Source organism: Salarias fasciatus, chromosome 23 (genome assembly GCF_902148845.1).
Source record: "Salarias fasciatus chromosome 23, fSalaFa1.1, whole genome shotgun sequence".
Lineage (NCBI taxonomy): Eukaryota > Metazoa > Chordata > Actinopteri > Blenniiformes > Blenniidae > Salarias > Salarias fasciatus.
Window position 1 is genome coordinate 19,647,469 of NC_043766.1, and position 23,919 is coordinate 19,671,387.

The 23,919-nt window shown below is 38.8% G+C and overlaps 3 protein-coding genes across 3 annotated transcripts in view; 1 reads left to right on the forward strand and 2 right to left on the reverse strand.

Moving 5' to 3' along the window:
* Window positions 1-4,899: 4,899 nt before the first annotated feature.
* cks2 (CDC28 protein kinase regulatory subunit 2) lies at window positions 4,900-10,306 on the forward strand. The gene is made up of 3 exons (XM_030082741.1): window positions 4,900-5,054; window positions 5,831-5,958; window positions 10,031-10,306. Exons 1-3 carry the CDS (start codon window positions 5,002-5,004, stop codon window positions 10,093-10,095), a joined length of 246 nt encoding a protein of 81 aa, XP_029938601.1. The 5' UTR covers window positions 4,900-5,001; the 3' UTR covers window positions 10,096-10,306.
* A 614-nt stretch (window positions 10,307-10,920) lies between these two features.
* Window positions 10,921-14,882, reverse strand: cimap1d (CIMAP1 family member D). The gene is made up of 4 exons (XM_030082737.1): window positions 14,843-14,882; window positions 14,164-14,274; window positions 13,635-13,748; window positions 10,921-11,408 (listed from the first exon to the last, which is right to left on the reverse strand). Exons 1-4 carry the CDS (start codon window positions 14,880-14,882, stop codon window positions 10,921-10,923), a joined length of 753 nt encoding a protein of 250 aa, XP_029938597.1.
* A 2,706-nt stretch (window positions 14,883-17,588) lies between these two features.
* cpamd8 (C3 and PZP like alpha-2-macroglobulin domain containing 8) overlaps window positions 17,589-23,919 on the reverse strand; it is a 43,708-nt gene continuing 37,377 nt past the window's right edge. The window contains exons 39-44 of the mRNA XM_030082718.1: window positions 23,720-23,825; window positions 23,402-23,512; window positions 23,099-23,311; window positions 21,347-21,418; window positions 18,789-18,990; window positions 17,589-18,676 (exon numbers count right to left, since the gene is read on the reverse strand). Of these exons, the coding sequence (XP_029938578.1) occupies window position 18,676; window positions 18,789-18,990; window positions 21,347-21,418; window positions 23,099-23,311; window positions 23,402-23,512; window positions 23,720-23,825 (705 nt within the window). The 3' untranslated portion in view covers window positions 17,589-18,675. The remainder of the gene's footprint in view (window positions 18,677-18,788; window positions 18,991-21,346; window positions 21,419-23,098; window positions 23,312-23,401; window positions 23,513-23,719; window positions 23,826-23,919) is intronic.

A 23,919-nucleotide genomic window follows, 5' to 3' on the forward strand; every position in this document is an offset into this window, starting at 1 on the left:
ACACATCTGCCTGCTGAACCACCCTGCTCCCAGTGCGCACGCACACACACACACACACACACACACACACACACACACACACACACACACACACACACACACACACACACACTGCAGATCACCTGTTTTTATATAAAGGACATTCACAAATTCCTTGTTTGTTTCAGAGCTATTTTATTTTTTTGTATTTTTAAATGACTGCTTGTATTTCCAACCACTCAGAAAAGCCAAATGAAACAAAGTGGAATTTAAGAGAAGAAATCATAAAGGATTACACTGACTATGCAAGGTTTATAGAAACAGACTGTGCTGTTAAGGTCAGGAACAGGTGTCAATTTTCAATTTTAATAAAGCTTTTATTAAGGTGCTGTCAGATGCACTTTGCAAGAACTTCGCAAACCACTTCAGAACAAATTTCATGGACATCAGGTCCAGTTTTTTGCCCAAAGAATTTTAATCAGTGGACACAGCTGAACTATTGTCCATACCTGAGGAAACAGTGGAGAACTTTGATGAGAGGATTATAGGTCGAGTTTTCTCCCAAGTAAAACCAACAACCTGCCTTTTAGGTCCCATTCCAACAACACTTTTAAAATTGTTTTATGGATTATTTGAGGAACAGTTTTTCATTATAGATGACTCTCTTCAGACGGGTGTCTTCCCCACTGCCTTTAAAACAGCGGTGGTGAAGCTCCTTCCAAAGAAGAGCAATTTATACCCCAACATTTTAAATAACTAGACAAGTATCAAACTTACGGTTTTTAAGTAAAGTTTTAGAAAAACTGGTTTTTAACCAAATCAGTGACTTTTTAATCTGTAATATTTTAGAAAGGCGTGTTTTAGGGTGAACCCCAGTACCGGGGCAGGACTTTTAAAGGTTTTAAATGACATCGGGTGGAACTTGGATTATAAAAAGTTCACAGTGTTGGTTCTACCAGACCTGAGTGCTGCTTTTGAAATTGTAGACCATCATTTTGATAAATAAGCTGAGACACCTGGTCGACCTCTCTGGTGCTGCTCTTAACTGGTTCAATTCTTATCCCACAGATCAATGTTTTTACGTTTAATTCTTTGTGCCTGCCTTGCCAAGGCGCAAAGATTACTATCCTAGGCGGACCTCATCAAGTGTCAACATTTTATTATTATTCTTCTGACACAAAAACTTTGCCGGAAAAAACCTCCCGCACCGTTTAGCAGCACCGCAAAAGTCACATCAGAACGTGTGTAAATTCCGGGAATGATGTGCTATGGCTGTTGTCGCCGTTCCGGTGAAAATTTGCTGAGAAAATTGCAAAAAAAAACCAAACAAAACAAAACTGTATTTTCGTCCCATTCATTTCCCATAGACTTTTTCCGAAAACCACTAAAAATTCATCCCCGAACAACTCCACGGTGAGTCGCTATACTTTCACGCAGAGACGTCATTTATACATGAAAACTTAGGCATTTTTGTCCTCTATGCAGATGTTAAAACCTCATTTCAATATCTCTTACCAAATTTAAATGGTGAGCCTTCAAGTACGGAGAGAATTTCAGTCGTTTCTGGAGTTAATAATGGGTGTGTATTGGAGAGGATAGAGTGTGCATATTTAATTTAGAGTGCAGCAGGCTCTCCGTTCAAACACCCCAAAACTTCTTTCTCTCGTCCTCCTGGCCACATTTCTGGATCAGTCCTCACAAATTATACCTCAAAACGTAGTAATTTTTCTTGTGACACGTACAATTGAATCACTTTGTCTATATCTCAAACGGTTCTCTCTCCAGCTGCATTTGTTTGAGGAGAGTGCAGATTTTTCTCCTGTTCGCTCCAATGCATTTTGGAGACGCCTGAATCCAAAACTTCACTCATGTTTACACCCTTGGTGTGGCTGAATGGATCATCCTACAGGCATGACATTTTCACGACAAATCCATGAAAGGCTTATGACTCACACGGTGAAAAAAAAAATTAGCAATTTCGCCTCCTGCTTCTCAAGACACCACATTTTTTTCTACCCTGCGCACTGCATGAAAAAGTGCTGATTCAATGTGAATCAATTCTGCTCAAATTGTCTAGTTGATTTTATGATTTGATTCTTTTAAGGTCACATGTTCATTTTAATATTTATATTGTTCAAAGATGAAGGTGAATGAACATAATTAAACAAACTCATTGAAATTCTTAGTTTCAACAAAAAAATAAATCTGATTTAAGAAATGGAACTACAAAGTGAATTTATTAATCTGTTTCATGTGTGTTTACTCTCTACTTTTACAGTTGCAGCATTTTGTTTAATTTGCAATAAGCATTATTCCTAATTAGTATTTGTCAAAAACATTGCAACGAGCAAGAATATGCACAGGCTATAACAACATCATGCTATAATAAAACCAATAGGTCAAAAGTCAATAGATATTCAACTAAAGAATTGATTATGCATCCATATAGATATTGGAATTAAATATCCAATTAGCTAATGCAAATATTATCAGTAAATATATGTATTTTTTCACTGGTGACTGACAATAAACCAAGCAAAAACAAAACAATGTAGCTCCACTTATAAGGAATCCAAATCTGAAAACATCTACCCCAATCTGTTTCAGATGTCTTCCAATCTTCAATGCCATCAGTCCCCCAAGGAAACAATCAGACATCTCAGCACAATACTTTGAGCTTCTCACTTTCCTCACTTACTGTTAAACCATGATCACTCTCTTGGCTCTCTCTCTCTCTCTCATGATGTTGCATCATTTGATTTCACACAAAGGTAGCACAAGAAATCATTGAGATTCATGTAGGTAAAGCAAGACCTTATAATTTTCCTCTTTTCTTTTATAGTCAAATTATGCACACAGATAAAAGTAAAAATGAGGTCAAATATATGCAACTGCAAACATGTCAAATCATGAATTAACACAATAGTTTGTTCAGTGAAAATTTAGGCAATGTGCAAACAAAGGAGGTGGATTGCATGGGTTCGCACAAAGTACAACATAAGAGTCGTGAAAGGTTGGGAAATGGTCAATGAACAAACCAAAGTCACATTTATTCTTTCAGTTTTAACCCAATCTTACATAGAAGTTACTAAGGAATTTACAAGCTTCAAGTTAATTACAAGTTGTTATTTAGGAAAAAAGACCCTTACCTTTGATGTGAGGTTGTTGAAAAGAAAATAAAAACTGACTACTTGTGACCTATTAGCGAAAACGGTTCTATCATATCACAGTTAAGAGAAAGTATCAGCTAACAGAGCACACAGTGCTGTAGTTTCCTCTGAACAAACTAACATTAGAAATGCTGCCAGACCACCACTACCACCCCACCTTTCACTAAGCAACCAATGACTTTGTGTTTGTCAGTATACAGGGTCACTGATAAACCAAATCAGTGATCAGTGTATGTTGACAGACACATAAGGTCCTGGCCTCGGTCATTATGTTTTGCTCCATTTTCTTCTGAAAAATAATTGCACTAACACTACAGAAAAAAGAATACTAAATAATTTAATTATGTTACTTTATTTTAAAATCAAGGACCTTGATCAAACACTTTATGAGTTGGTACTATTTCTCAGTCTGCTGAGACCTGATACATGGGACCGCTCAAACAGACTAGAAGTAGTAATGTGATTTTAACATTACTCTAATACTCTATATGTGAAGAGTTAACAAACTTACCTCCTGACTTTGATACTTTGCATAAACAAGTGGAACAAGTCATGCTTTGAATACATGACCACTCATTAGTAGAGCCATTACCTTGACAACAGTGATTACAGCTTACAACAGGCAATCTGAAGCAATGTTGCAGTTGAAAAGTACAGAGTGTTTGAACTTATAAAACATTCTCTTAAAAATAAAGATATCTGTGGAATATGGAAATAAAAATTATATCCATGACCTCCATATTTCTGTGACAGGTGAAGTTCTTTGGTGTCCCCAGGAGGTATACACATGTTAGGAATCATTATTGTTTGTATATATTTTAAAGTCATGAGTTAGTCATGTTTTGGCTGCTTTTCTTTTTCTTTTTCTTTTTTTTTTTTTTTTGCTTCACAGCATCAGTGTCACAATAATGTGATCATTGTGATCTATTTGCACTTCCTCTAAATAACTGTTTTACCAATTAAATTGAATTAATATTTGTTTCACTAAACAAAAGGACAAAATTGAATTGCTATTCAGTGCTGCTTATTATTCTGTCCTTTTTGGTGGTTTGACCCCACTTGAGATGAAAGGGCTCCAACACGTGCAGAACCTCCACCTTACAGCATCCTTGACTTCTGTAGGACATTTTAAGGCCATATGACATATTAACAAGTGGATATCTTCTGCAGATAACTAGTAAGTTTTTTAAATACTAAGTGAATACCCCATCTGCACATGAATGATGAACTATAACACACACACACACACACACACACACACACACACACACACACACACACTCATCATCATCATCATCATCATCATCATCATCATAATAATAACAATAACATTCATGTTGAAATCAACATTTTAATGGTTAATTTCAGCTTTTCCGCAAAGTAAAACTCAAAGATAAGAAAAAATAAAGAGCTGTCACTCCGTGCCCCTATTTCTCTTTGAAGCAGTACCAACGTTTTCACCGTGAAAATTTCCCGAACATCAAATTTATTTTGTCAGCCTGTTTTTAGATTGAAGCTCAAAATCGAAACACTCGTGATATGGCAGCTTATATTTGAAACCTTGTACCTTTTCGTTGGGGAGTTGTTATTTAGGAGTGGAGTGCCTCATCATCTCGTGCGGAGACGATGCTGTCCAGCCCGCCCACTGCTCGCTACCACTAATCGAGAGAGCGCGCGCAGCCGTTGACGTTTGAATCCTCGTTAGAAAACAGCTGCACATGAGAGCAACTTAACAAGCAGCAGATGAAAGCAACTTGCAGCAGCGCGAGACGACTTCTTCAGCCGAAACGCTTCGTAGTCACCGAAGAAAACTATCTGGAGAGACACCGGGCTGTTAACGAATCGAGCCAAAATGTCGAAGATTTTCTACTCTGAAAAATACAGCGACGACGACTTCGAGTACAGGTGCTTAAATTTACTGAAATTCTCAAATGTGAGGCTAGCTTATAAGTTTTTTGGCCTAGCATTACTTATTGCTGTAGCTACTCAGCTGGTTTGGTGGAAAAAGTACCGTGAAGTCGTAAACGACTCATTGTAGTCTATCTGACAGTACGTATCACAGCATGTAATGGAAATAATCTCAACTAGCCATGGAGCGGAACCCGGACAAAATATCTAATGGCATAAAAGTACTTACTCTGTGTAATTAAGTATTTAATTTTTTTAAAATGGCGATATTTCAAAGAGCATTTTTCAAGTACTGTTTACATTGTGTGCACTATGCTCAAAGTCCCAAGTGGCTTCTGGTTTAATATTGAAACCCACTGATCTACAATATTGTAGTCACTCAACATTCAAATTACTCTACTCATCAAGTATTGAGAGTTGATGGTCCATACAAAAGCTACATTTTCAACAGTGTTTTTCAACTGTAAATATGAGTAGAAGCTGTGTTGATCCCTGTAAACAATAACAATAATAGTGCACGGATCTGAATCGATGGTCTTTGCTCTAAGTAATTAGCAATTTTACTGAATTATGTTAAACAGTAGTTTCATACATATGTACAAATGATCAGTACGTCTTCACCTCAGAATATTGCAGCTTCACTGTGACAGCTGTTTTTATTGCATCCACCAATTGCTCAAATCAAGGCTTTATGAGACAGTGTCTTGCTTCCTGTAGCTGTTGTGTGAGCTGTAAGAAGTCATTGGTGCTCATTTCAATATGCTGTCTCACAGACATGTTGTGCTTCCGAAGTACATGAGCAAACTGGTGCCCACCTCCCACCTGATGACCGAGCAGGAATGGAGAGGACTGGGGGTCCAGCAGAGTCAAGGCTGGATTCACTACATGATTCACAAACCAGGTCAGTACACTGTGAATCCAGTGTATTAAATATTAAGACAACCACATTAAAACCTCAAATTAAAGTATAGTCAATCTTTGTTTGAGTCATTTTAATTCTAGTCATTTGGACATTTGAAATAAGATCAACAGAAAATGATTTTTCAACTATTTAAATGTAGTTAATTACCAACAAAATTTGTATTCTATCAACATCTCTTGGATGCATTTTTGTGAATTTAAAAAGTACTCAGATTTTTCTTTTATATTGGCTAAGTTAAAGCAGAGCTCTGTCCAACTTCCATGCCGCTCAGGGTACCAGAACCTATCTAAACTAAAACTAGCAAAAGCAGGGTACATCCTGGACAGGTCATCAGTACATCACAGGGCAAACGCAGAGAGACAGACAACCACACTCACCTGTGAACAATGTAGGGTAATCAGTTGACCTCTTACATGCTTTTGGACTGTGGGAGGAAGCATGCAAATTTCAAACACAAAGACTTGAACCACATTCAGAACTTTACCCCCCCTACTTTGTGGCCAGAGCTGTGGCTTCAGTTGTATTTGCATAAATATAAATAGACCAGATTTAAAAGCTCCTGTTTGGTCATTTGTTGGACTGAGATGTTTCTCTATTGACAGTCTTTTCACGACGTCTTGTTTCTTCATGCAATCTTCAGACAAATAAACTTAAAGTTGTTAAAACAGGATTGCATGCATGTTATTCAAAAACTACCTCATCGTTATTTGATCAGACTTAAAGGTGTAGTGGACGATGTTTTAGCCAATGAATGGCGTGATGCGAGTGTCAACTATTGGTCCTCCAACATGTCAATCACGCTGGAGAAATGCTTGCGTAACGCCGTCAAGCGCGCTCGTCAGGGCAGCAGAGCAGGTAAGATGGTCTGGCGCATGCGCGTTTTTCAAAAAGCCAGTAACAGATGTTTGGCTTCGACTTTTTCGAGAAAATCGTCCATTATACCTTTAAGTACAAGATGCACGGATCAGCCCTATATTTGTCCACTGATTAGAGAACTGAGAAACACCCATTATCTCTTTATCACAACTTCTGTTTGTGGGTGAAACAAAGGCAGCAAGTGATTATTGTTGATGTATTATAAGTGTAAAAATTAGCAAGCATGGCATTTTTTTCCTGAATTCGATGAGGGTCAAATTTTAATTTTAAAACCACTGACTCAGTGCCTCTGAGAAACAGCCCTTCTTGTGGGGTTTTCCCTATGCAGTGCTCAGTATCTATTAAAAAGTGGATGTTGCCATGCCAAGCTCATTAGTGTAGGTGGAGGAGCAAATGATGGCCCTTGGTGTCCCATATAACCTTTGAGCTACTATAACTCAGACTGCTGTAGAAATTAATTCTGGCTCTCGTGGACAGATATGAGAATACACAGTGCAGTGATTATTGGGTTACATATTATTAGAGTGATGGTCATAATGTCATGGCAGATTACAACGACAAACTTGTAAATTAGTGCTGTTTGTAGCAGTTATCTGTATGCCTTAGCAGTGACGTGCCCTTATCATGGGTGAAATTCAAAGTGTAGATGTGTTTGTTTTAATATAAAACTTGTGACACAATTGTTTGCTGATAAGACACAGCTAACTCACGTTTTAAGTTTAAAATTTCACCTGTAGTTTTCAAGCTGAAAAAAGAAAGTGATTCATATGGCATCTAATCAACTCAAAGGACAAGTTTTGTTAAACTTACACATTCATGAAAAAAGCTGATAAGTTTTAACTTTCTTAATGCATAAGTGTAGAGACCAAATCTGCAAGTTGCAGTGTGGTCAGTGCAAATTTGAGTATTAAGGCAACATTTTTACAGGTTATTTCTCATTTTTGAACTCAATTATTGCTTAGTGTCGTCACTACCGTGCAGGAAAGGAACAGGTACTTGGGAAATGAAAGCCAAATTCATCCTGAAATTATTTCACCACTCTATGAATGATACTGACTTGAGGCATTTAGCATCAGCTAGGTTAATAAAACTTTTTTTTTTTTTTTGCACAGGGATGGAGCCCTGCCACCCTTGTATGTGCTGGCAATCAATAGAAATCAAGGAAAAACTCAGAACTACAAAGTCAACAACTCCTCTGCTGTTGAAACAGTCGGTGTGAAGTGCAGATAACTGAATATATATTATGTATTTTGCGTTGCAGTTTGGTCATTCTTGCTTAACAGTTTATGTTAAAGGGGCTGTATCATGGTTTTTTTAGCTAGTCCAAACCCTAGAAATGGCATTAACATGGTAATAGTTTATTTTTGGCGCTAAGGAAAAGTTATTTTGTGTGAAATAAAAGATTTTCTGGGGCTAATTCTGAAACGAAAAGAAAACGCTCTGTTTCACTGAAAATCCCGCCTCTCCCCCTGTGGACTTTGACTGACAGCGTACTTCAACCAATCAGCGCTTCAAAACAAATATGCTGGCTAGCTTTAGCTCTTTAGCTTCTCTACACTCGAAAATGTCTTTTCATGTTAGAAACTCACCAAGCGCAGACCCTTCAGACTCTTGCTCTTGCATGATTGTTGCTTTCAGATAATGGTTAAAGTTTATCTCCGTAATCAGAGTTAGACAAAAGCGGCAACGCTGATTGCCGAGGGCCTGCGGGAGGGGGCTCAGGGGAGCCATCTTCTCCGTGTGACGTGAACATGGGGAACCGACCGTTTTCATGGGTGCGGGAGGGGCTGCCTCTGAGCAGCACAAACACGAGGAAAGCTCAAACACGCAGGCACGAAGGAAAAAAATGCTTTGGGGGTGTTTTTGGTGAGTACATAGCTACGGAGCCCCGGACATGACATGGTAAAAAAAAAAAATTAAATTGTGGCCACGAATTACTAATTCGTTCCCACGAATTACTAATTCGTTCCCTCGAAATAATTAAATCGTGCGCACGAATTACTAATTCGTTCCCACGAATTAGTTATATCATTCATATACTGAACAGTTCAGTAAAGTTGGCAGCATATTGACAGATACGGACTTTCAGTCTCAAAAACTCTTTAACAAAATGTCAGTAACATACAAAGGGCGCTGCATCCCATCGTTGTGAGGTGGACGCTACAAGTTCATTTTTATTAAAAATATCTGTCTATCAAGCAGCAGAAACAATATTGATTTCAATCAGCACCCGGTAGTGCTGCGGGCTTCAGGGACCGTCTACAACTTACAAGACGCTGCAACAGTGAAGACAAACACCATATCCAATAAATTTGATAGGAGACAAATGAAGGTTGTAGCGATTATGGTGACACTGTAGTAAATCCCAGTGGTGGTATTACGTTTTTTTTTGTTGTTGTTGTTTTAGTTGTTGGGTTTTTTTTGTTTGTTTGTTTTTTTGAGCTATTTGTCTTCACTGTTGCAGCGTCTTGTAAGTTGTAGACGGTCCCTGAAGCCCGCAGCACTACCGGGTGCTGATTGAAATCAATATTGTTTCTGCTGCTTGATAGACAGATATTTTTAATAAAAATGAACTTGTAGCGTCCACCTCACAACGATGGGATGCAGGCGCCCTTTGTATGTTACTGACATTTTGTTAAAGAGTTATTGAGACTGAAAGTCCGTATCTGTCAATATGCTGCCAACTTTACTGAACTGTTCAGTATATGAACGATATAACTAATTCGTGGGAACGAATTAGTAATTCGTGCGCACGATTTAATTATTTCGAGGGAACGAATTAGTAATTCGTGCGCACGATTTATTAATTCGAGGGAACGAATTAGTAATTCGTGGCCACAATTTAATTTTTTTTTTTACCATGTCATGTCCGGGGCTCCGTACATAGCTATATAACAAGGTTAAAACATACAAAAAGTGAATTTTGCATGATACAGCCCCTTTAAAAAAATTTTTTTTGGAGTGACGAGCATAGAGGAAAATAAGAACAGTTGTCAGCACCGTACCAGTACCGTATTCATTTGCCTAAATAAAATATTAGACGAAGTAAAATCCACTTAAGCTTATCATTTAATAGTGTCAACCATGCATAAGTAGACTAAAGTCTGTTGTTGATTTGTTTCACATTTCATTGTTTATAGCAGATAAGACTGACTTCTCTTTCTTTACTTCGCAGAGCCACACATACTGCTTTTCAGGAGGCCTCTTCCAAAAGAACACACAAATCCGTCGGTGCAATAGCTGCTGCAGCCTTTTGCTGACTTTCAATGTCTTTGGTCCAGACATCTCTCCTGCATATGTTGAAATGCATTGCTTAGATTATTTTTTTGTATAGTGGTTCTGTATATGCTGTTCTTTCAAACTCCCTCAGTTTTTAGAGGCAATGAGAGAAATGGTTCTATTTAACTGTGAATGAAAGCCTTATGGTCCCTGTGAAGGTAAAGAGTATTTGTTTTGTCTTTAACTTAACCTTTCTTTATATTATATTTTTCAAAATTCATATTATTTAGATTTATTCTCAAAACTATGACTCTAAGTATTTCTTGTTTTGTAATTATTTTTTTTATGTACATATTTTGTTTCACGAGACTATAAGGTTTCCCACAGTTGTAACCTTGATTGTATTGTTACTCAAGGCTGAAATAAAGTGCTCCTCCTTCATGTTCTTTCTTTGTTTTTTTTTCAGTTTTATTTTTTTAGTGTGCCTGACATTTGCTTATTAGAAAAAAAATACAATACCTGTGAATTGTTAATTGTTCAGTAAGTCATTCATACACATGACATATGAACTGAAGTTAAAATTGAGATATTTGTGGCTTATGTATATAAAAAAAATACGTTACTAAATATAACATTTAGAGAGATATACCATAGGTTGGATTTTAACTCTTCTGAGCTCAACTGGTAAAAACCAAAGCAAAATCGGTTTGATACATTTCATTTTGTTCAATATTTAGAACTACGTGGTTTTTGTAAAATCAATATTGATGTAATTAAATGCATTATTTCATCGTATGTGAATTTCCAGACATGCGCCTTTTCTTTACATTCTTAGAGTAAGTCCATTCAGTCAGAAACACTAAGAACGAGTGGGGTGACGAACTCGGAGTGTCTAATTCCCAAGGAGTAAGCTGGAGCCCGAGACTTGTGAACCGTGACTTTCTCTGGATTGTAGGCTCCTGGTCCTGGTTTCTTGGTACCATCTCTCGGCAGACTGTGTCGTCCCAGCATGGAAAAAGCTGGCTGTCGGGGTAGATAAACACTTGGGTCGGTACGATTGTAGGTGCAAGGCCCGGGCGTTTTGGCCAAATCCACAGATGGTCCTCCAGTACTCAGTCTGCCTGACATCGTGTAGCTTGCACTAGCGGACTTGTTGGGGACTTGAGGGCCCATCAGTGGAGGGAGACAGTACTTGTTGGGCGCGGGGACTGAGTCGATGCTGCGGTAGTGAGTGCGAGCACCCATCGTGTAGGACGGAGGTCTGCGCTGCAGGCTGCACGGTAAGGCCTTCTCTGGGCTGTAAGCGCCAGGTCCAGGTGTGTGGAACAGCTCCTCTGGTGGAGAGAAAACGGTTGGATTGTCAACTGTCACTTCATTGCCATATGACAGAGAAAAGAGTGCAGTTCCAACAGCTGACACCGGAATTCAAACTGTGTCAGACGCAAATGTCTTTGTGAAACAAACAGAACAGTCATGCATCATTATGGACACTATTTACTCTGGATGCGGCCATTTTTTTTTTTTTTTGTAAGATAATGTCCTTTGAAAATGTTTGGAACTCAAACCTTAAATTTTTTTTAGACTGAAGAACACTGAAGGGTCTTTTGTTGTTTGTTTTAAACCTTTCTCTTAAGTCAATGTGGCTTGGAAGATCCTCCTTCAAAAATTTAAATCCTGATGAAAACCAACAAATCATTTTGAGGAATTATAACCATTGAAATGCCAGTTTGATAGCTTCATATTTCTGTTATTAGAAAAAAAAAGCAATAAATAGCTAGCTATTTTCCATTTTACAAAAGAAGGGTGGAGTGGATATATTTTGACAGCAAGCAGCAATACATTTTAAATTTACAACCTTTTTAAGTCCATTCCTGTTATTTTGTTGCAGGACTCAGGAGCTGATCCATTCTGACTGTGACTATCAAGCTAGAAGTACCAGCAGCCCTTCTCAATTCAAACAAGAGCGCAATCTAGAATCACCAAACACCTCAGGGCACAGGTTTTTGGGCTGTGTACTCACAGGTGAAGCATGCACAGTTTCACACTTAAAGGTCCCTTTGCCCAACTCAGAGTCAAAACTGGGACTTTCTCTAAGGGGAAAGAGCACTCCCACTGGAACAGTGTGTGGCTTGTTGTTACATGTTACATGCAATAAAAGCACCAGGCTCATGCTTTTGTTTACCTGGACGAGAATATGCCTGGCCTCTTATAAAAGCTTCAGTATGTTTCAAAGCACAATGACACAAACACATAAAACTAATGAACTGACAATACTTCAAGTAATAGGCCTATAATAAAGTTAATGGAAATTAAGGATCATATATATGAAGGGTGAAAATGATATTGGTTTTAAATTGTACCTATACATTTACAGAATATGTGATTGTAATAGCTGTGAAATTTAAAAAAAGGGGTTTATGGGAATTGTAAATTAATTTTTTAATGATTTAAGTGTGAAACACATTAATAATGTTTCACAAAAACTAATGCATTATAGTTAATATTTTTTCTTAGACATGTTCGAGACTAACAAAAAATAAATAAAAGCCAGTTCAACAACACTTGTTACCCGCAATTTCCACCGGACGCGAAAGCGCCGCGCTGCGCTGCGTTGAGTCCCAGAAGCGCAGTGCTGCGCCACAGCGCTGGTGATTTGCTTAAAGGTGCCTTAAGGAGTTTGCACGTTTTATGCGAAACAGCGCCCCCTGCAGGCCTTGGGCGTAATGCAGCTTAGTGAAAAACTCGTCCCTGTGGCTCGCGTGCACGGAAGAGGGGAACTCCGTCTTCGCTCGTTTAGTAGCGCTCAAGTAAGATTTAAGTTTCTTTTACCTGGTGGAGTCTGTGCTGGAGCTGTGGCAGTGCTAGAAGCCAGTCTTTTCTTACTTTCTGGAAGATCCTGCTCAGTTGTTGCTCACTAAGCATCTGGCGGAGTAATGGTGGACAAAATGAAACCTAACCAGCCGGAGCGCGCATTACGTCATTCCTTTCAAATTCTCCCAAAAAAATGCTGGTGCCAAACCGGCACTGCAACTTTCAAGTGACAATTTAGCGCTGTTAGAGGTACTTGTAATTAATATGTCAGGGCACATTGTACACATCATTAAAAATGTGTAATATATTTACGGTGGAAAATAAGTCTTTTTAAGGTTGTAAAACTCCTTAATGCACCTTTAAATCCAATTCTATAAGAAAACTAGCTGCTTCAATTTTCTGGCCGCTCTGTGACAAATCAGATTGGAAAAAAAAAAATCCAACCAACATTTGTCACATGGAAAGATTTTTACAACTAGACTGTACATGCTTGCTTGATTTGAACATTTTTGAAGCTAGTAAAGCCCAAAATGAATTAAAAAAATGTTCAAATGTGCAATGTGCAATTTTTTTTTTTTTTAACTTTTGGTGGGGTGGCATTTATGCCCTTCATGGCTCAAGAATTTGTCAAATTAAACAATGCATGAGGGGGTTAACCATATAAGATTTATTTATTTTCAACACTGTAAGTTAATGAGACTATTAGATAAACATTGTGCATATAATGACAGTGAGGGAAATAAACTTACTCTGAGCTTTTACTCTTCCGAGCATTGAATGTGCAGGTGTGCCATCTTTTCCAAAGCGGGTGATTTTTGCATCTATGTGATATTTAGGCCCTGGACTGGAGTCAACGTAGTACACTGAAAAGCGCGCGCGCGCACGCACACACACGCACACACACACACACACACACACACACACACACACACACACACAAATCTGGGTTTATCATATACTGTATTTGTTTCTAAGAAATATTGAATCCTTTCGCCCCCTAGTGGTTTACAGTTTACATTACACAGAAATTCCAACTGATAAACTGTGGTGCCATATTTTAGAAGAAGGCATATTTCTAAAAAGAAACACCGAGTCTTTTTATTACCTACTGTATGCAAAGTGCCATGACAATTAAAATACATTGTGTCTCATATCGTAGTTGCCTATAACAGTTTTGTTTGGTGTCAACTTTCTTCCAAAACGATCTTAATTTTATGTAATAAAAATCTCCAAATTTGACTTTTCTGAAACAATAGTAAGTGAGAGACACAGGCTCACTATTATCACTCATCCTGCCATGGAAAGTGTAGGCAGGGCTGGTTGGTTTTGTGAAGTCGTGGCCAATAAACCCAATGGTGGGAGGAAGCCCATACCGCCCCGGTCCTGGTCCTTCAGAGAAGGCATTAAAGGTCACAAAGAAGAAGAGTACATGTTCATTTTAACAACATGCCCAAGATATGTCATTAACACCATTTCTAGTGCTCAGATCACATGGAGGTACAGGAGGGAAACTGCAGTTTTTCTTTGAAGCCTTGTTGAGGTACTTAAATGTTCAATGTGCCATAATATAAATTTTATACATTAGCAAAGGTTGGTCAAATGGGGAATGAAACTAAACGGATCGAAATTAGATCCCTCTGGCACGTGTGCATTTTCTTTTTTTTTTTTTTCCTGTTGAAATAGCAAAACGGATCCACATCCACCTTGTTTTGTCTATCCATCAACAAGGCCAGACAAAACATCTAACAGGGGAGTCCTGTTAGATGTTTCCTCAGTGGAAAGAAGTGCATAACCTTGAAAAAAAAAAAAAAACAGATCAGCAGTCAACACTATGTGCACAAGCAGAACAAGCAGGAGCAGTTTTTTTCCCCCCATTTTGTTTAAATTGATTCAAAGTTGAAATTTTTGTGTAGATTATCCGATTTTATTTACTTTTTTCATCGACTGGCAGACTCACCTCTTTCTCTTCCTGCAATGACAGGGTATTTTTTCTCCATCTGACAATTTGTAGTAGCAACTGACACCTTGGTAATTCTACAGTTGCAGCAGTCCTACATAGTCATACAACATGTGTCAGATCAATAAGGCACTCATTAACTTCATAATCAAAACTCAAATCAAGATTAATTTGGTTTCTCTCACCTTACCACACAGGTGTTCTCAGGTCCTTTTCAGTCAAAAATGAGGAAGGCTACATAGTTCTTGAAAATCAGATGAACAGTTCCCTTCTTGCACCCTTGTACATCTTGTGACCTTACTCGATATTTCACAGCGTTTTCTCTGGTTTCGGCACTGCTTCCATGCTCACAGTGAAACTCAGACCACAGTCTGATCCAGAATCAATCCCTAATTTCCTCTGAAGCCATCAGGAAACCTGAGACCGATGATACATAACTGTGTCAACAAGTGAGTGTGCTCTACCCCGGACAGCGGTTTTATCTGTCTGCCTGCTCTGCCCTTTTGTCCAGACCTCTGTGGTGGCTCAGACAGGTGAATGGCCCTTTCCCCACAGAGGAGGATGTATAGGTGCACTCAGCTGCTACTGAGAAACAATGTCATCGCCTCGATTCACTCTCATGTAACGCTAGCTCCCCCACAAACCATGAAACCAGGATCCCTCTCTCCCTCCTCTCTCTTTTTACTCTTTCTGCTCATCAAAGTGTGCACACGCAATATCACTCTTCAGCCATGCGTGCAGTTTCCGAGGAGACTGCTGTAGCAACTGTGGTGCAACTGGGCCTCCTGCACAGCAAGGAGCATGCTTCTGTTTCATGCAACTGGGAGTTGTCAAATGAAAATGACAATGTTTTTCTTAAAGATTCTGAGTCCAAAACATTGCCAACTGCCATTTTCCTCCCTAAACAGCACTGTAATACAGGAAAAGCTGTTTGTATAATGTGGAAAAGCTTTCAAGCAGTCTTTTATTCTAGAATTAATCAAACGATGCATGTAATAAAATCAACTCAGGTCAGAAAAATCTGCACAAGGTTATATAGATCTTCCAAGTAAAGCTCCACAGATGTGGAGCAGCAGCAGAATAACTTTGCAGACTCGCTCAGAACCTCTTGAAAATTGCAAACACACAACTGGAACCCAGTGAGGAAACCCAAAGTACTAAAAGTTTGAAGTTGCTTGTGTGTAATAGATTGCTGTGATGCACATATTAGACTTGAGCCCTGTTTGATCTCCTCTGATATGAGAGATGAACGACTCGTCTGAAGGGCTGAGCTGCCAGCGGCCGCAGGGCCACAGTAACCGAGAGGGCCGACAAGTGACATGCGCTCCAAAACAAACATTAAAGTTTAACAGCTTCCAACTCTCTCCAGGCTGCTGCTCTGGTAACCCATGGCTGTTGTCAGCAGAAACACAAACACATGTGGTGCACATCCAAACTTCAGTTATGTGTGAGGTACAAAACTCATACACACCCTGTGAGCCTATTACAAAGGGGGCATTCAACACATCTGAAGGTTGCTCATGATAGGAAGGGGACATCTGACACTAATGAAATTTTATCCATGCTTCAACAGTTTTTTTCTTAAAGCAAGATTGCGTCCACAGCTTAAAGAACCAAAAAAATTATGATTTTCTACTGGCGAACGAGTCTGGTGGTCATACCTAGAGCCACCTTGAGTTTGGGGGTGCTATTTGTGCAGACTGTTTGTGTGCATTTGCCCCATGTACTCCTGTTTCTTTCCACAGTTTCAACACAGGCCTGAAATCTGCTGCATGCAGTGCAAGGTTTGTTGGTCAGCTACATATATAAATTATAAATTCATCACTGTGGAGTTGATAGTAATATCTGTAGTTCCTGTGTTTATAAGACTTTTATGTATCCATATGAGGAAGATTTGCTAGTTCCACAGATATTCATCCACAAGTAAATTTACACACTCGTTGGTCTATGCTATTTATCGTTGCATTGTGATTTTCACACACAACATAACATCAGCCAGACATCAGTTTTCACATCACTGCTGTTCTATATTTTCTTCACATGTTTCCAAAGTCAGTCTCACTACAAGAGACAATGTGAAACATTTCTGACACGCAACTCTCCTCCTGATGACTGCTTCAGATCAAGGAGGGATTTTTTTCTGCAGAACTATCGCACCTCTTCATCTTATCTGCTCCACCACCTCCTGGTTGCGACTGCAGTTAGTGTGTCACTTACAGTACTCATACAAATAGGTGTTTTCATTTTTACTGAACAGCCTCATCTTTCTTCTTTAGTTGCAGCACATAAGCAAACCCTAAAAAATGAATGAATTACTGGTTTAAATGGAGGAGATATGTCATTTTAGTCACATAAGTAACACAACAAATAGTGTGTGTGTGTGTGTGTGTGTAGTCCTGTTTATCTCCTAAGTTAATTTGTGTCTTTTCTATGATTTTGTTTTTCATGATCGACTAAACCTTTAAAATTTTGAACATTTAGTAAATTCTGACATAACGTTTGATCTTTTTGGTTCTCGTAAATGATCTCTGTTGAATTGTGGCTCCATTGCTCAGTAGTCTCAGCAACATCCAGTCGTCCTTATTTGAAATGATATGAAACCACAAACTCAGAACATTTCACTTGGTCATTTTACCATTTTCATCACTGCCCCTTTAGGGGCTGAAGTATTTATCCAACATGAAACAACACAAACAGCAACATGAAAGCAGGACAGTGGATTCCTCGGCTTATTTCTTCTCACTTGACTCAACAAATTCCAAACCCTGGATTGTATATAAATTTTTATTTTGTTTAAAAATCACAATGTTTGATATGTACTGGGATTACAGTTTCAAATTTGGTGAATTTACAGAAATTCATAACTTCATTCTTTAAGTTTGACTTGACTGCTTCATGAATCAAAATTTGACAAACACAAAATAGCTTATGAACTGTACAATCAAATCTCAAAGAAGTTAAGGTGAGCGGTGAGAGTAGATCATGTTGGTATCTTGGTTGAGTAAGTTTCAGGAACAATTGAGCCGGGGCGCTCAGGATGACCGGCTGTCGAAAGGCTCATGTCCTCTGTACCAGATTCTTGGCTCGGCTCGACCAGAGGCCCTTTGTTGTGTGTGAGTCTCCTTCCTTTCCCCTTGTGTTTCCTGTTAGTCTACACTGAACTGTCTAATGAAGACAAACAGTCAAACAAAAAGCTTAAAAATGAAAAACACTTCAGCTTATGTTTCTGTAAAGCATATGGCTGACATGTCTTTTTTTTCCAGCAGGATACCAGTACAAGAATTTCGTCAAACAGTTCAATAACTGGGTTAAAGCTTGCTATGAAAGAGGAAAAAAAAAATATCTTAGATAATAAGCACATCTCAAAGAACAGTCAGGTCAAAAAGTAAACTGGGCAGAGGATGACTTAAAAAATGATATGACCTCTAGCTACAAATAAATACCACAGATAGAAAATATAACAAAATATTTTGTTGACCCTCAGGTGTAATTACAAACATAAATACTTGATTATTTCCTCTAATGATTACAAAGGCAGTACAGTGGATAACGAAGATGCTATGGTGCCTATTGATGACTAAGAGTCTACTGGAAGAAATATAAAAGTCTGGACGATTCTAACATAATGACAATCACAACGTCACATTCAGCTGCACACAGACAGGTAGAAGCATCCACATGTAATCCACAAACTCACACACTCAGTCTCCAGACCACACCAACTCCTCTTCTCAGGCTGATCAAGTCCAAAGTTTCTCTTCTCTTTCCATTCACTATCATATTCACAAATAATGTACAATTTAAGAGAGTATGGCTTCAACTCTGTGAGCATTTCTGTGGGCGACAAGAAAACAGGACACAGCTTTAATGTAAGAACTAAGAAATGTTGTTGTTTTTTTTTTTAATTTACATTATAAATTATTGTTTTTCATTGTGCTGCACATACCATCGCTCTGGGGTGTTCTTTGTGTCCAGTGTGGGAAGCTGGGTATCTGCTGGTAGGAGCACCTTCTGCTCTAAGTCCCCACCACTATCAGGAATGTCAAAATGATCCCCTCCATCTGCATCGGCGAGGAAGGGGTCAGAATCCGGGTCATATTCATAGGAATAGTAGGAAACCTCTGCTATGGAGCCCTGCTCCTCTTCACCTGGATCAATCGGGGTTGACATGACAGGAAAAGACATATTGTATTAATGATTATCACCAGAGGTAAAGAGATGACAAGGACGAGAAATACTTGTTGATCACAACATTCAATTTTTGATGAAGAACAAGTCATTGATGTAAACATGATTATCATTTATAGAGGAATTGTAGACCCTGAGTATCTGATCTTGATGAGCAGCAATGTCACATAAGAGACAGTAGGGGTCCCACCCTGCCAAAAACATTCTATACCCACATCCCAAACAACTTATCAAATCTCTTTTATTTAAAGGTATAGATTTATTCAGAGTTGACTTTGTTACAATCCCCCAGAGGGCAAATGTTGCTTCTATTTATATCAAGTTCATGGCACCCATTCTACTTTCTGGTGAGATTTAGCCATACACAAGCACAACTTGTACACATTTAATAAGTAAAGTGTTGAATTTGAAAGTCACATGATCAACAAGTGTAATCACAGTAAACAAAACTGTTCTAGTATGATGCTTACAAGTGAGTGTATGTATTTTTCTGTATGAGACACTGTGGTCCAAGTTCACTAATAAGACAAGTCTGCACAAGGAAGCTAATTCCTGAGCTTCAGCTTCTTTTCCTGTTCCAGTACAAGCTGTCAGTTCCTTGGCACAAGCCTCATTCGCTTATTACAGTCTCGGTGCACTTAGCGGGCATGTCGTCAACATTCTAATAGTTTACAATGACAGTGTTTTTACAGTACTTATTCACTCTAATCACCCCCACGCCACCTTATCACAGCTCAATATGTGTCTGCTTGTGTATGTGTGGGCATACAATTGCCTGTGTGGGCATGCAATGAGAGTGTGTGTGTGTTTGCATATATAAATGCGCACACGTGTGTGTAAAGAGCATAACAGCATTCCTGTGGTGAGGGCGAAGCGTTAGCCTTTGTACTAAAAAGACCTCTGAGTGAGAGCAGCTTTGTGAGCAGCAGCTACTGGGAGTTGCAAGCAGGAAAACAAGTCAGTGCAGGCTGCGCCACATCATACACACACAAACACGCGCACACACGCGCTTCTCCATAACTCACACATTCGCTCAAGCACAGTTTGGTGTTATATGCATGTGAGAGAGTGTTCAAATGCAGCAGCTGAAATGCTTCGTGGTCCTCTGCAGCTAGCGGATGACTGCAGTGCCTTCTCATGTTTTACTGCCAAATGTAACACAGCTACTTCCTCCACTGACACACAACCACACTTCCTATCAGGCACTCTTTGGCTGCGTCTGTGGAAGTGGCAGCTGATGCACACTCACTGCAAGAAACTATCCTGCCTGTAGTGTGAAAACTATCCACAAACGTATCACACAGACACGACGTGACAGCAGGAGAATGAGGTAACTCACATCCCACTCCTAAATATATACTTTCTTGTGTACCACCTCATCTCCCTGATGACCCCAACTTTTGTTCTTTTGTATGAAAGTTTCTCCTGTTCATCCGTCTTTCCCTACTTCAACCTTTCACCACCTTGTGCCTCATTTCTCTACCTCATGCCTCGAACATTCCCACGGAACAAATTACAAGGTGGATTATAAATGTCGTACCTTTCACTCACTGACCTTTATAAGCAGCTTTCATATATATATATATATATGTATATATATATATATATATATATATATATATATATATATATATATATATATATATATATATATATATATGTATGTGTGTGTGTGTGTGTGTGTGTACACACACACGAGTATTTTTAACAGTGTAATCAATGCACATCAGACTGAAACAAAAAACAGAAAATGGAGTAAAACTTGTCAGTGCATGGAACACACAAACAAGACCTAATAAATCCACCTATTAAATGTCATTACGTAAGACTGAAAAAGTTAGTGCAAACATGACTCAAACATTAGAGCAGTGAATATTTTACAATCTTTGGATTTATTTAGGAATTATCTGCAACACATGTTGAATCAGTCAATAAAATATCTTTAAAATATTTCATCCTACATGAAAGAAGTTAAAAAGCTGTACTTTTTTTTTAACCTGAATAAAGAAATCATGTTACTGATTTCAGTTTTACCTTTTCTTCAAAAATGATCTTTAATAGAAACCAAGTTCAAACTCAGAATACATATTTTCTTCTTTTTAAAACCTCAGAGGATTCAGGACAGATGTCAGAGGAAGTAAAAGCTACTGTGGGAGAAAATACAATAATCATTCATTCCTGTTTGGCAGGAAGATGGGTGGAAGCTGGAAAGCAAGAAAGAGGTAATATGAAAAAAAAATGAAAGAAAAGATTATGGGGCAGGTCTTAAAATACAAAGCTGTGTAGAGTGTCTATGGGTAAAGCAAATGAAGCTACCTGTGTGTACGGGCACAGAGGGCTGCTCAGTTTCCTGGCTGACTGCTGGTTGCGTGTTTTCTGTGGTCGCCACTGGAAATACAAACACAAACAGTTCAAATCATTCAAATATAAGTCTTCACCGCACCCAAAGAAACTAGTAATGAATACAAACAGAACTCCGGGGTACATAATGTAACAGCTGCCTTGAAGCATTAAATACTTCCCGGAGGAACATTGTTCAGTTTAACTGTGATGAAAACTCAATAAAATCTATCTACTAAAAAAATGGCATGGCTGCTCGCCATGCCCTGCGAGGAGGCAGAGTGTGGAAACAAACGGTGTCCTTTTCCATTTTTTAAGACTGGGAAAACGGTGACATGAATCTTCTCAACGTACCAATACATAAACAAACAAGATCATGGAGCTCTAAACAAATATACAATCCTGCTGATAATCTACAGCATGAACCACTTGGCACAAGCTAAGTTTTTTTTTTTTTCTTCGCTCCCATCAAAGTTTTGTCTATGCCTTTTCCCAATCTGCTCCACAACATGAAGGCTCCTTTGTTGTTGGGCTGTGCGTCGGAAAGGAATGTGACAAGGGTTTCAAAGGCTGGACAAAAGCACTCTGTCATTTTGAGGGAGCCCTGTAATACAGCAGAGAGTGAGAGAGGATAGGGGTGGCAGGGCAATGGGTAGCTTTGGTTTTCCTTTTATTTATTTATTTATTTTTTTTTTTCAGAAAAAGTCATCTAGTAATCAGTTTAACACCTGAACAGCTGTTTCCTAGAGCTGAGATACAGTGCACGAAGAGACACAAGCGCGATCGGGCAAAAAGACACACGTATGTACTCAGTTACATCAAAGCTCGGGTGACTGTATCTGATGAAACTAACAAAGAGCAGAGAACAAAGAAAGACACATTCTCTGGGATATGATATCAGTGTCAAAATAACATCCCACTTGCATTAATAATGGATAAATATTGTAAATAGTCGATATTAGCTTGAATTTCTAGATTGCAGAGATACACTTTAATCATGATAAAATGTACTTTTTGAGGAAGCATTTTCATCAAAGTGCACTAATTCCACTTAGAATAAACAGGGTGGAATTAAATTTTTATTACTTCTATTCAGCCCAGTATTACATCGACATTAGCCCATTTCTTGTTTATTGAGACTTTTTTTCTGTTGCATTTGTAATTTTGATTAATGAGGAATTTTCTTCTTAATTTTATATATGACAGTGCATGTCAAAAAAGTTGATTCAAACAATGAAACTTCCCTATACTTTAGACTTTTACACATAACTAAAATGCTAGAAGCCGTTTTTATTTCTATGTTCATCATTTTACCATATAAGGCATGAAAACCTGTAACGTAGTGTCACGTGTTAGAACACTTCATGACTAATTCTTCAACTCTACGCCAAAAGAATCAACTTTCCAGTGGTCTTCTAATATTTTGAGATGCGCCTGCACCTTAAAATGACTTATGATTTGAAATTGACCAAATTAAAGTTTTTTTTTCATGTTCCATCAAAATTTTCATACAGTTGGAGAAATTGCCAGCAATGTAATTTTTTTTTTTCCCTAAACTGCAATGGGGCTCTTTTGAGATTCTGAACAAATCCAACATGTGACAGAATCTGTGCAGTTTGGAAATGGGTTTCAGTTTTCTGCAATCATTTAGAAAAGTTAGTTTCTAAACTCTGCCTAAAATCTTGAACAGATAAGACGTCAGGGAATGTGTGACGGAGAAGAACCTACTGTGTGGGCATTGGGACAGTGGAACTTGCTTGATCCGTGTCCCATTACGACAAGCGAAGACCTCCATCTGACACTGGTTCTGGTACAGTTGGCCATCTGACCCGCAAACAGGCTCTCCATCGTAACCACAGTCCCTGTAGCAAGTGCAACGCTCAAACTGCTCCTCTTCCAGACAGCCAAACACGTTGTTGCACTGGTTTGCCTGCACAAAACCTGCAGAAACGATAGCATTATCTCTTTAGGAGCCTGTTGAATGTGGAGCGACAGAGAACCCAACAGGATCACTGCATTTCAGCATCTCACCGGTCCACTGGCTGGTTGAACTCTCCACCTCGTTGCATGTAGGTCCATCACACAGCTCCCGTGCCAGGGGACTGCTCTCACTAACGTTGTAGAACCGGGTGGCCTCAAAAGCTGCATTCGATGAAGGTAACCACACAGACACACACACACACACACACACACACACACACACACACACACACAACATAATTACGTCACAAACTTTGCAAAATCCAATTTCAACATAAAGTAGAAAACTTTATGAATTATGGGGAGTTAAGTGGTTTTCCTTGTCTGTAATGTTTTGAAATGTCTTTACAATATTCATCCGATGCACACCTGGTTCATAGTAGTCGTAGATCTTGACTGGAACAGGCGCAGTCTTGCCCACAATGTACTCCCTGACAGCTTGGAAGGCCACACACGTCATACACTGACTGGGAATCTAAGAAATGCCAACAAACAGAAAAATAACAAATAAAATCCACACACATACACAAGAAAACAGACGTACGCAAGCTCATGATAATTCAACATAA

Bases quoted from the DNA above. Each gene is read 5' to 3' on its own strand.
- cks2 (XM_030082741.1), top strand. From the start codon at position 5,002: ATGTCGAAGATTTTCTACTCTGAAAAATACAGCGACGACGACTTCGAG. The intron at 5,055-5,830 runs GTGCTTAAATTT...GCTGTCTCACAG, and splicing joins GACGACGACTTCGAGTACAG to ACATGTTGTGCTTCCGAAGT. The intron at 5,959-10,030 runs GTCAGTACACTG...TTTACTTCGCAG, and splicing joins CTACATGATTCACAAACCAG to AGCCACACATACTGCTTTTC.
- cimap1d (XM_030082737.1), bottom strand. From the start codon at position 14,882: ATGGAGAAAAAATACCCTGTCATTGCAGGAAGAGAAAGAG. The intron at 14,275-14,842 runs GTGAGTCTGCCA...CCTTCTCTGAAG, and splicing joins CATTGCAGGAAGAGAAAGAG to GACCAGGACCGGGGCGGTAT. The intron at 13,749-14,163 runs GTGAGCCTGTGT...CGCGCTTTTCAG, and splicing joins TGGCAGGATGAGTGATAATA to TGTACTACGTTGACTCCAGT.